This window comes from Trichinella spiralis, assembly GCF_000181795.1.
Source record: "Trichinella spiralis strain ISS 195 chromosome Unknown Scfld2, whole genome shotgun sequence".
Lineage (NCBI taxonomy): Eukaryota > Metazoa > Nematoda > Enoplea > Trichinellida > Trichinellidae > Trichinella > Trichinella spiralis.
Genome location: NW_003526941.1, coordinates 9,769,599 through 9,782,056, shown reverse-complemented (window position 1 = coordinate 9,782,056; position 12,458 = coordinate 9,769,599). Strand labels below are relative to the sequence as shown.

The following is a 12,458-nucleotide window of genomic DNA, read 5'->3' as shown; positions in this document are numbered from 1 at the left end:
TCGTGATTATAAATTAAATAAATCGGTATGGAGTCTTAAAAATCGGCGAAGAAAATAAACTAATTCGCTGGGCAAGAATGAGGTAATAAGATGCATCGCCTCTATTGAAGAAATGTTTGATGTTATCAATGATGTTCATCAAAAGATTGGTCATGGTGGAGAAAAAAAGACATTTCGAGAAGCACAGAATAAATGGGCGAACGTCACACAAGAAGCTTGCCATTTACTTTTCACGTTTTGTGAAGAATGCCATAAGAAGAGGGCCAGAAAGCTTCCAAAAAGCCTAGTTGTTAAACCACTGGTTAGTACAAATTTGATGTCACGAGCCCAAGTGGACTTGATAAATTTTCAAACCATGCCAGATGGTGATTTTAAATATATCATGACATACTTTAATCACTTTACGAAGTTCTGCATTTTGAGTCCGCTAAAGTCAAAACGGGCGGAAGAAGTGGCATCGAAGCTGCTCGAAATCTTTTTAACGTTCGGCGCTCCCAGCATTCTGCAATCCGACAACGGTCGGGAATTTTCAAATGCCATAATTGCGGAACTCAAAACATGTTGGCCAGAGCTGAAGCTTGTCACGGGTAGACCCAGGCATCCTCAGAGCCAAGGTGCGGTTGAGGCAAAAGCTGTTGCCTATTATCAATAATAGGCAAAACGCTTGCCTATTATCAATAATAGGCAATTTCCAACATTAAGCGTAACATATATAATTGTTTTATTTAATTAATTGCAACAGTTAAAAAAATCAGTTTCTATGTTTGCACGACGTAAATACATTATTTATGACAAGAACTTGCTTGATATGCTCTGTAAGGGATGGGCGGTATTCAGGATTGGTACATTGTGAACTCTTACACGCGATTCACTATTTATATGAAATCTATATACAATGCTACAAAATTCAATTGCCATAGAAACATTAAAAGGGCCATATTCATAGAGTATCTTATTTCAAAAATTGAAATTACATTTAATTTGAATGAAATAAAGACAGAAAGCAGTTCATTAACAAAATTAAATTCAAACAAATACTGGCATGTGAATTCAGGGTCAAGAATTTCACTAGCACAAACTATAATGCCATTATCATTGACCTGCAAACTAGTGCACATTTTAAAACAAGAGCTGCTTTTAATTATGTGTTTTCAGTTGAAGAAATACATAATTTCATAACAAAAATTATGAAATAGATATATACAGGCATACCTCTCTAACGCGGTTTTGCTAAAACGCTGTTTTTACCATGTCACGGGACACTGTTTTCCTTAAGGCCAGAAATTTAGCTAAGGACTTTTAACAACACTGAAACGATTTTATTGCATCATTTTGCTCGAGTTATTTCATACATTCCATCAATGGTTTAAGATAAATGGTTCATCATTACAATGATTAATATGAACAGTAAAGTATGCAAACATTTTAATAAATATTTCAACTGAATTTATATACTCTGGCTTTTGGTTGAACTGATGTAATATAAATACATGATTCAACGACCTGCACAACCCTGTTTGACTTAACGTTCTTTTTCTCTGACTCAACCAAGAGCGTTATGCAGTGTATGTCTGTAATAAGGAAAAGAAATAGAGGTTTGTTACTAATTTAATCTGCATTATATGCGCATTTGGTGGATACCGATGAAAATAAAAAAGAAATAAACAGAGGGTGGTACAAATATATGGAATCTAGTAGTACACAATGGTGGTATATGTTAAATACATTTTTCCGCTGCTCATGGGCCTACTCAAATATGTTAAAATTATAAAAGATGGCACTGTTTTTAGCATTTTTATATCTTCTGAATTTACTGAAAAAATTTTCTACATTACATTTTATAAATAATTATTATTAATGCTAATAATGCAATAAAAATTATAAAACAATTTGCAAAAGAATTTATTTACTTAGCTAATCTTCTATAGGGCTATTGTGTACAAAGCTCCAGCACGAAATATAGGAAAAGCATTGATTGCAGCGGTTGTGGGATGGCAAGATACTCCGGATCTTACCATGTCTCCTGGAAATGTAGTTGCTAAACCACTAGAACACGTCATTGCCGCAAATGATGCAAATAAATTTATTGCATACAATAATATTCCACCCGATATTCCTAAAGTAAAGACAAAATCAAACAGCAAAGGTAACAAGAATAAATGTTAAAACAAAAAATGAAAAATTATATAATCATCATTTTTATCAGGAGTGTTGATGATGAATCCACAGGTCGCAGATGAAGCATCATGGATTGTTCACACAGTACCAGGATTCCCGAAAGCGTTAAGAGGATACGTACTTCCACCTGAAGAAATTCAGAAAGGACATTTGTTTATCTGTTTGACAATTAAAGAAAGCGAAATTGATGCAATTGGTAAATTTATTTGCATGAAAAAGATTAAATTCCCGCAGAACTATTTGGATGATGCTTAACATTTCATGCAGAAAACGAATTTGAAGCAAATATATTTGAATAATAATTAAGTATAATAAATGCATGCAATTTCTAGCAATGGCCTTGAGAATTGCAACTCCATTGATATACCACAATGATATACCAGACGCTGAGACAAATTCTCGACCAAATCTGAAAAAATTGGTTAATGGTGAATCAAGATTAACACCACCGTTAACAGTGACACGGCAAATTTCAACAGCAGCTGCTGCAGGATTAAAAGTGACAATATATAGTAAAAGTGAAAAATCAAAATATGGTAAGTCACATGTGTTACTGCTAAATTTCCAAAACAAACATCTGGCAGAATTTTGCTTTGGTAAAATAAATCTGTTTGCCATTGTAAGGCGTGCTTTCTGAGAATAACTCAACATAAGTATTTGAACTGATAAAATAGCACGTTTTTTATTGCAACTTGCTCTGAATTTCATGCAAATTGCAATAAACTTCTTACAGAGATTTACCGAAAAGTACTTGTGAGAAAATTAAAGACAAGCATCAAAGTTTGGACAACAAGAGATAATACATTAAAAAGTGATTGTCGGATTTTGGGCAGAAGTATAAAATTAGTAACGAGTCCTATTACAATTGGTGACCATGCAAGTTCTCTTGAAAGTGATGTCTCTCACTGGTTAATTAGTGATCCTGGAAACAAATTTTGTGCTGTTGACAAGCCATACCATGTAAATATAAAATAATTAGAACCAGTCGTATAATAGAATGTTTTTTTTAGAAAAGCCAAACTAAAGAGCCAGCAATTGCCGTGTGCATCGATGACGCCACCATTTTTGGTCATTTCAATCTAATTGGTCAGAATGTAGAAAATTGCGCATGAAGCCACGAGACTGATGACGGAACTCATTTCATGTCTGAAAACTTTAGTTGAATTAAACAGAAATAAAATTTGCTCTATGTACGTGAGATTTAACAGAATGTATTTTAGCATGAAGAGTTCAACAAGAACCATATTTTAATTTCTTGGTATTCTAAATAGTTTATTAAGTCGAAATCTCATTCACAATTTTCAAAGAAACGTTTCTGTAATGAGCAATTCTGTGCTAATTAGTATACTTCAGCAATGAATGAAGAAACAGATTTGCGTATACTCTGAACAATACCAGGGACACCTCAATCAATTTGTCATTTGGAAATTCTTCTAAAGAGGTATAGTACACATTATTGAATTTTCTATTAATTTTCGTTTCTCAGAAGCATGTTTCCACTTGTTGCTGCTCATTTCCTCTGCAAATGAAATGATATTCTTATTATGCACTATTTTTGATTGAATTAAACAGATATTATCCATATGCGTCATTTTTTCTCAGTATCTGCTGTCTTAATTATACAAAAAATTGATGTAATTATTTCTGGAAATATATATCTTTTTCTAAAATGATATTTCCATATTATATTTCTTCTGTAAAATTAATTTCTTTTAGATTTTTAAATTCTTTTATTATTTTATTTCTAACTTCGTTGAAAAATCAGTTCGCATCTTATCACAACGCATGTTTTTGACATGTGAACGGTTTTCTTCACCATTCTTTGTTTTCAGTAAACAAAATATTTGACTATTTTTTCTTGAAATAAATTCTGTTAAAATGATATCTCAGTATTTTAGGCAATCAATTTTTATCACATTGCTTCTCACTACTTTTATTGTTCAAATGGTATTTTATCTATAAAGTGTTCAAATAATGAAAAGCAAATCTTTTTGTAGACTGATAAAAGCTTTCATGTTCATTCTGACAGTTTATTTTAAAGATAATCATTGCAGCAAAATAAACAGCAAAAGTGCCAGTTGTTTGAATAGTGTTAAAAAGAATGTATTGAAAATGATTCATAATACTTTTAGATATTCCGTATTCATTTCCTATTCTAAAGTAATCTTAGAATGCCATATTTTATGTTGTTAACTTTTCAGTTTATTCAAATATAAGAAATTCAACAGCAACATTCAAATATTCAACAACAAAATTTCAGACCAAAAGAGTTTAACTATTTAATTAATATTAAAAGTTCATATTTCTTAACCTTGCAACGTGCCGGGCTTTTCTTCCAGCTGAGTTTTTTCACTTTCTACCTACTCCATTATTGTACAGCGGGTCTTGTGCATTGTGAAACAGATACACGACGGATCTCAAGGTATAACTACTTATTCAGAAGTAAAAATGACCTTTAGGCAAACCTTTAAAAGCAATTATCGGATGAGATAAGGTGCTGAGCTTGCCAGGCGTTGCAACCTCATAATGGAAAAAAACAAAATATCTGCCTGTCTTAAGCTAAAGAAGTGTTTTTTTCTGCATATGTAAATCAGAATGATAAACTTTTCAATTTCACATTATTGACACATCATTTGAATTTGGACATTGGGCAGATAAGCTGATATTATTTTTCTTGATCACAATATAGTAGTTTGGGCTTGAAATTGCAATCATTTTTAATAAATCACGATTGAGCAGCATCAAATATTGTGAGATATACAAATACATCAATATTGTTTGTTTGTTATTACGAAATATAGTTTAACAAATCATCGGCACATATTGCTTGCATAAACAAAAGCAAATAATAAACAACATCGTGATTTCGTTAAATTGGATTAATTAATGAAATATCATGATCAGTCACAACATGCATCTATGGTGTGTTTTTATTTTATTCGTCTCATTACCAAAACCTTCTACTGCTACATCTAAATGCCAAAATTTAGCTGGTGGAGCTGAAGCTGATTGGTACGTGAAAGATTTGTATTTTTAAAAGCTGAACACCATTTTGCTTTTCATTCTAATATTCTTTTGTACATAATAAGCGAATTATATTTTATAAAAAACTGAAAACAGAATATACTATAAGAAAATTTTTCAACTTCAATTTTTCATTCATAAATTGAAGGCTAAATAAAGTATTTGCAAAAATCCAGGTAGTGCAGTCAGATGAAATGAAGACACAGTGAACATTGTTAAAAATCTGCTTTGTATATGTGCAATTATTCAATCTTGTAGCTTTCATTATTTACATATCAGTAGGTAGTTGAATATTATGGAAGTGATATCATCTTCCTTGTTTACAAATGATAATTGTGCTATACACTCAAAACAAAAATAACTCTAATTTACATTGTCAGTCTAAAGTTCACATACCTAAATTCACATTAGGAATTTCTTGAAAATTTTAACGATATGCAACTATCTCCCGCTAGAAATGAGAAGCATTCGTGCTAGTAATATTTGTACAGTAATAATTTGTTGAAGCGGCTAAAATCATCGTATAAACTTTTTTAACAGAAAACAACTTAATTTTTGAGCTGAATACTTTTTGTAAAAAAAGCATATGTACAAGTGAAAACAAAAATCATTAGTTGCTGAGCACTCTAAATAACTGTAACTGAAGCTGATGCTGATCAAACCGCCAGAATACAATTGCTATCTATCAATTATCAAACTGGATTAACTTTTATGCTTTCAGGCATATGTTCTGATGTAAGTCAGTTTATTCACTTATTTGCGGTTAACGTTCTAAAAAATCTCTACATATCTTTGAATAGTGAAAAGATACTATTTGTAAGAAGAATCTTTATTGTGCATGCTTTATTGTGCAACATTCAAATAAAAACGTGCTTCATTTCAAAAACTTAAATTACATGTCTAATAAATCAGAAATAAAAAGAAACAGTTCAGCAGGAGAATGCACAATTCAAATAAACGCCAGCTGGTGAACTCATCATCAACAATACCCAAATTTACACCCAGCACAAGCTGAGAAAATAAAATTTCATTACTGCTATGCTTGGAAAAACAAATTTAAAACTTAATGTTCTTCTTTTCTCAAAAAATATAAGCATTAAGATGAAAAAATAGATATTAAAAATTAGGAAAATGAAGAACTATTTATTTGCAGAAGATACTTCTGTTATGAAGGCATTTTAGGGATGCCTAAATTTGATAAATTTAATTTTTGAAAAGTGACAAATAAACGGAAGGAATATTAACAGACAAAATCGATCATATCCTGTGGCTATATTGTGTAATAATAATATGTATGTTTATTTTGCGGTTTACTTTATTTAGCTATTTCACAATAGAAAACTAAAGAGAGCCTTTTGCGGCAGATTAGTGTAATTTTCTTTTGTAAAATGTTGATGTTGCTAACATAAAACTCCTGAAGAAGTTACACAAACACGCTATTCTATGCTACTTTATATCAGTAAACACGCTAAACAGTTTCACTGAATTTAAATATAATATTATTAATAGAAAAATTCACATAAAAATGACTGATCTTATACAGGGCTATCATGTATAAAGCTCCTGGAAAAAACATTGGAAAGGCATTTATTCAAGGAAATGCGGGAGCGTGGCAAGATACTGCAGCTGTTACTGGGGTTGGTGGCCATTCATTTGGTAAAGCACTTGAACATGTTATTGCTGCAGAACCAACAAACAAATTTATTGCATACAACAATGTTCCACCAGATATTCCTAAACCAAAAACAAAATCAAACAGCAAAGGTAAAAAAATCACGCATGCACAGAAAATGAAAAATTATATAATTATCATTTTTATCAGGAGTGTTGATGATGAATCCACAGGTTGCAGATGCAGCTGCATGGATTGTTCACACAGTACCAGGATTCCCGAAAGCGTTAAGAGGATACTTATTTCCACCTGAAGAAATTCAAAAAGGACATTTGTTTATCTGTTTGACAATTAAGGGAAGTGAAATTGATGCAATTGGTAAATTTATTTGCATGAAAAAGATTACATTTACGCAGAACTATTTAGAAGATGCTTAACATTTCATGCAGAAAAAGAATATGAAGCAAATATATCTGAATAATAATTAAATATAATAAAATGCATGCAATTTCCAGCGATGGCCTTGAGAATTGCAACTCCACTGATATATCACAATGATATACCAGATGATCCAGCTCGACCAAATTTGAAAAAATTGGTTAATGGTGAATCAAGATTAACACCACCGCTAACAGTGACACGGCAAATTTCAACGGCAGCTGCTGCAGGATTGAAAGTGACAATATATAGTAAAAGTGAGAAATCAAAATATGGTAAGTCACATGTGTTACTGCTAAATTTTCAGAAGAAACGTCTGGCAAAATTTTGCTCTGATAAAATAAATCTGCTTACATAATTCATTTTTTATTTTACAGTAGTAGTATATGCAACAGACAGAAATAAGTTTGTTGAAATTATAGTTATACTAATAATTTCATTCAGAGAAACCCGTTATACGGTGAAAATAAAATGCAGGATTTTTTTTACAGAAATATTGAATGATTTTGAAAAACGCTATTACACTCGACGCAATGAATAGAATGCATTTTTACAGTTGAAAGGCGTGTATTTTTAAAATAATTTCATCATATGCATTTGAATGAATAAATAGCACATCTCTTATTGCAATTTGCTCTGAATTTAATGTAACTATCAAAAAAAACTAATTACAGAGATTTACCGAAGAGTACTTGTGAAGAAATTAAAGACAAGCATCAAAGTTTGGACAACAAGAGATAAAACATTGAAAAGTGATTGTCGGATTTTGAGCAGAAATATAAAATTAGTAACGAGTCCTATTACTATCGGTGGCCACGCAAGTTCTCTTGAAACTGATGCCTCTCAGTGGTTAATTAGTGATCCTGGAAACAAATTTTGTGCTGTCGACAAACCATACCATGTAAATATGAAATTATTAGAACTAGTCGTATAACAAAATGCTTTTTTTAGAAAAGCCAAACAAAAGAGCCAGCAATTGCCGTGTGCATCGATGACGCTACCATTTTTGGTCATTTCAATGTAATTGGTCAGAATGTAGAAAACTGCGCATGAAGCGAGCAAGAGTTCATTTCAAGTGCTTTGTTGTTGACTACATTAAATGACCAAAATTCCAATAAAATTTTGCTAATATTTTTTAAAAATTTGTTAAAGTCTTGCAGAATTCCCATTATAAACGTTGTTATTTATTTAAATGCATGCTTGTGCATATCATTCATTTGCAGTTAAACTTACTTAAGTGACTGACGATGATTGCTATGGAGAATATGAAATGATGTTACTAAGGGCATTACATTGAAAAATCAAAGTGCATTTGAGAAAATATAAACAGTGATATAACAATAAGATGTTTCACTTGTATTTTGCTTAACACAACTTTAGGATTTCTAAAGGGCTCCAAACATGTCCGGATCGATTGCCAAGATTCTGCAATCATGGGACCAATGCTGCCGTAAGCCAAACTCCCGTCTGCAGCACCTCCTGTCCGTTCCCCCCCCCCCAATGTTTTTATCTTTTTCATCTTAGCACTAGTAGCGGTTATTTAGCCTCATAATTTGGTTAATTCGCTATCACTACTGTTATGGTGTGGAACATCATAAGCGGAATCAACCTTGCACTGAACCTGCAGATCCAGAAATACATACACACACTAGGGTCTAAGAATAGGATTTATATTTTTGGAGGTTTTGAAATTTGCGAATATTGAGGGCCGACTGAATCATTACTATTAGTCGCATCATTCTACAAAAATACAGAAGCAACAAATGAACAGCCTAAAGAAGACATAACTAAACAAAGAGATGTTAAATAAATTTGCTTACCGGGGTCATTCGTTGTTTTCAAAATTCAACACGCAATGACGTTTTCCGATAGCAACGGAGCTAGCCTTGTCAACTAATTTGACAATGAAGAAAGCTGTGCAGCGATTTTCAGGAGTCAGGTGGAAATTCATCACGCACTATTTTATGAAATTTCACTAGACCAACAAACATGAGCTGCAGTTAAATTCCCCCTAAGCCAGCCAAAAGTATTTTCAATTCAATGCATGCATCAGATACGCTACATCTGAGAAAATTTTCACAGATTATCCATACAATGTGATGTCAGTGGATACTGCACCAAATATTTTATTTGCATATGCTATTGAAATGCACAAGGCACAAATTCAGACAAGGATATTGGTGGTCTGGAATTTTTACAATACTACAGACAGACGCTTTCTCAAATGAATTCATTGTGTGAGCAAGGCAGTAAACCCTCAACAATAAGAATGAAAGTTAGGGCAGTAAATGAAATATCGATATATGCTCTAAGCCTGCCGACGATGATAATCAGTAGACCCCGGATTTTGCCATAAATGCCATAAATGTCTTTTTCTGCCTTTTTTGATGATTTTTCCATGATATTGCCTTTTTATGCTTTTCTGATAATTTTACATTGACATAGCTTTTTTTATAATTCACTGCAAAAGTCAACTTTGCCCAGTGTTATGTATCACGAAGAAATCTAGTAGAGAACGAGTTGCAGAAACAAGTTAGATCAGATTATGTAGTAGGCAGGCCAGAAAAGAAGGAAGTTTAGTTAGTCTCTGTATGTATGTTGTGAGAATGACGTGTATATTTTAAATTTCCGCAATCCGTCGACTGTTCCTTCACTCACGTTTCGCTTTGCTTGCTGTGTCGTTCCTACCTAAGATATACTACTTCCGCAAGCTTCAAAATGGCCAAAGTCAAATCAAAGCCTTCTAAAAAACTGATCGATTTGGTGAAAGAGTATGGAAGTGACATACTGTCTACAGATAACACCGTGCTATTTTGTAAAGCGTGTGGCAAGACAATCAATCATAAAAAAAGTATTTTGTCTATCAGTATATCAAACGACTAAGCACAAATCAGCGACAGAGAAAATGAAGACAGAGAGTAAGCAATTGTTTGTCTGCTTAGTACGTTTGTTGCCGATTCCAGTAGCAAATCTCAGTTTCCGACAGACCTATGCATGGCATTCATTGATGCTGGAATTCCACTATGGAAATTGGAAAACAAGTCTCTTAGAGGCTTTTTAGAGAAATACACGAAGCAACATATACCAAGTGAATCATCGTTGCGAAAAAATTATATTGACAAGAATTTCAACAATGTTATGGATAGAATTAGACGAAAAGTTGCATACAACAAAACGTGGGTTTCAATAAACGAGATGATCGATCCTGTGAGAAGATTTGTTACCAATGTGGTCATTGGTACACTGGAAACCGATCAACTATCAAAGGAATCAGAAGTATTGGAAAAATCAAACAGTTCAATAATTGCTTAACTGTTTACATCTTCACTTGCTGTATTGTGGCCAGAAGGCATACGATATGAAAATGTCCTTCTGTTTGTTACTGATGCAGTACCGTATATGAAAAAAGCTGCTGATGCTCTTAAAGTTTTATTTCCCAATATGTTGCATTTGACATGCTTAGCCAATGGGCTGCATAGAATTGCCGAACACATACGCTGTTTGTATCCAGATGTTGATCGCCTAATTTCCAATGTGAAAAAACTTTTCCTCAAAGCACCGTCACGTGTACAGTTGTTCAAAGCAATGGCACCTGAGATTCCGCTACCTTCTCAGCCCTACCTTTGACTAGGTGGGATCTGCTGTTTTCTACTATGCGGTGAATTTTACAAAGATACAAGAAATCATCGGCTGTTTTGAATAAGAAGAAGAATCTGCTGCAGTGAAAATAGTCCGTGAAATCATGCAGAAAGAGTCTATCCTCTGTGATCTCGTATTTATTGCCTCCAATATTGAAAATTTCGTACAAGCCATCACTTTCCTTGAGAAACGTCCTAGCGAAACATTAGTGGATAAGTTGCGAGTTTTCGACAAAGTAATCGATGATATTTATAAAATTCCATGCAAAGTAGGTAAAGACATACAAAGAAAATGCGATAAACTGATTTAAGCTAACAAAGATCCTAAAGAAATACAAAGCATAGCAGAATTCTTCAAGGGAAAATCCAATGCACAGCTTATTGGCATGAATATTAAGTCTGCGGTTTGCTTCAAATATGCACCAGTGACCTCAGCTGAAGTAGAAAGAAGTTCTTCGCAGTTAAAGTATATTCTTTCAGGCAGACGACATAGCATAACACCAAATAACTTGAAAAAAATGCTTGTAATTATACGCAACCAGACAAAATTAACCATTTAATGGAATATATGCACCATTTTCACCATATTTAGGCAAAACAAATATTTGCCTTTTTTGCTTTTTTATAAATAAATGCCTTTTTACTGCTTTTTTTGTTATTTTATTTTGCCTTTATGCCTGCATATTTCAAAGTTTTCTTAGAGGCTAAAAATCCGAGATCTAATAATCAGCAATAATCATATATATATTTTGGCAGAATATATGCAGTGCTAGAGGAAGATAACGTTCCTACCCATGACGGAGTGAACTTGAGATAAAAAATAATTTTGTTCGCTTTCAAGTTTTGTTTGAAAAAATGATTTCGAAATCTAACAGAAACTTCATGATCTGGAATGATGAACATTTGGTTATCATTTCAATACAAGAATAGCAACTTGAATGTTACGTCATCTCAGTAGACGGTTCAGTTGAAATATTGAAAAACAAATTTAATACAATTTACACAAAATGTATAACAACAAGTTTCTATTTTAAAAAAATGAGAGTCAATTTTTATCTGGGGTAGACCCTGAGTATTCATCAAAGACATGCCGCTTCACACTTTGATTGGTTGTATATTTTGCGTAGAACTCTGATTGGCTTTGAATTTTATTGGTTTACACGGCGGCTAAATTTCATTAGATGTTGTTGCGATGAATTTTACTCGCTGTTGGAAATCTCAATTTTACTGGTTGTCATTTTCATGCATTCTATTTGTCAAATTTTGGTTTCTTTTTAATGGTCACTTTTTTATTCTATGCTTTACTGCTTATCTTCTATATGTATATTAGTAGTAGCTAAATTATACATTTAAAAGCTGACTAGCACCTTGAAATTATAAGTTTATTAACAAATTTGCTTGTGGTTTCATTTTTGTGCATAATTATATTCATAGAACTGCTGATCAGATCTAAGAAATTCGCTTTACTTTAATTTAAACTGACTTGGTTTATTGCGTGTATAATATTGAGCATTTTAAGGCCTTGTTCAAAAGTTTGCTTCCTATTAATTTGTTTCTGAATTTGATGA

The 12,458-nt window shown here is 32.7% G+C and overlaps 4 protein-coding genes across 4 annotated transcripts; all 4 read left to right on the top strand.

Moving 5' to 3' along the window:
- Positions 1 to 110: 110 nt before the first annotated feature.
- Tsp_07579 (KRAB-A domain-containing protein 2) lies at positions 111 to 3,290 on the top strand (the record flags this gene model as incomplete). The annotated part of the gene is made up of 6 exons (XM_003380992.1): positions 111 to 614; positions 1,952 to 2,146; positions 2,207 to 2,374; positions 2,511 to 2,714; positions 2,912 to 3,138; positions 3,189 to 3,290. Coding segments are annotated over 6 exons (1,400 nt in total), but the record flags the coding sequence as incomplete, so codon positions are not given.
- A 3,462-nt stretch (positions 3,291 to 6,752) lies between these two features.
- Tsp_07580 (deoxyribonuclease II family protein) lies at positions 6,753 to 8,706 on the top strand. The gene is made up of 8 exons (XM_003380991.1): positions 6,753 to 6,966; positions 7,025 to 7,192; positions 7,330 to 7,527; positions 7,630 to 7,673; positions 7,697 to 7,712; positions 7,927 to 8,153; positions 8,204 to 8,272; positions 8,644 to 8,706. The coding sequence occupies exons 1-8, from the start codon at positions 6,753 to 6,755 to the stop codon at positions 8,704 to 8,706; spliced, it is 999 nt and encodes a 332-aa protein (XP_003381039.1).
- Positions 8,707 to 9,970: 1,264 nt separating this feature from the next.
- On the top strand, positions 9,971 to 10,564 carry Tsp_07581 (hypothetical protein). Its single transcript, XM_003380990.1, has 2 exons — positions 9,971 to 10,074; positions 10,216 to 10,564. Exons 1-2 carry the CDS (start codon positions 9,971 to 9,973, stop codon positions 10,562 to 10,564), a joined length of 453 nt encoding a protein of 150 aa, XP_003381038.1.
- A 430-nt stretch (positions 10,565 to 10,994) lies between these two features.
- On the top strand, positions 10,995 to 11,692 carry Tsp_07582a (conserved hypothetical protein; the record flags this gene model as incomplete). The annotated part of the gene is made up of 3 exons (XM_003380989.1): positions 10,995 to 11,163; positions 11,203 to 11,356; positions 11,647 to 11,692. Coding segments are annotated over exons 1-3 (369 nt in total), but the record flags the coding sequence as incomplete, so codon positions are not given.
- Positions 11,693 to 12,458: the final 766 nt, after the last annotated feature.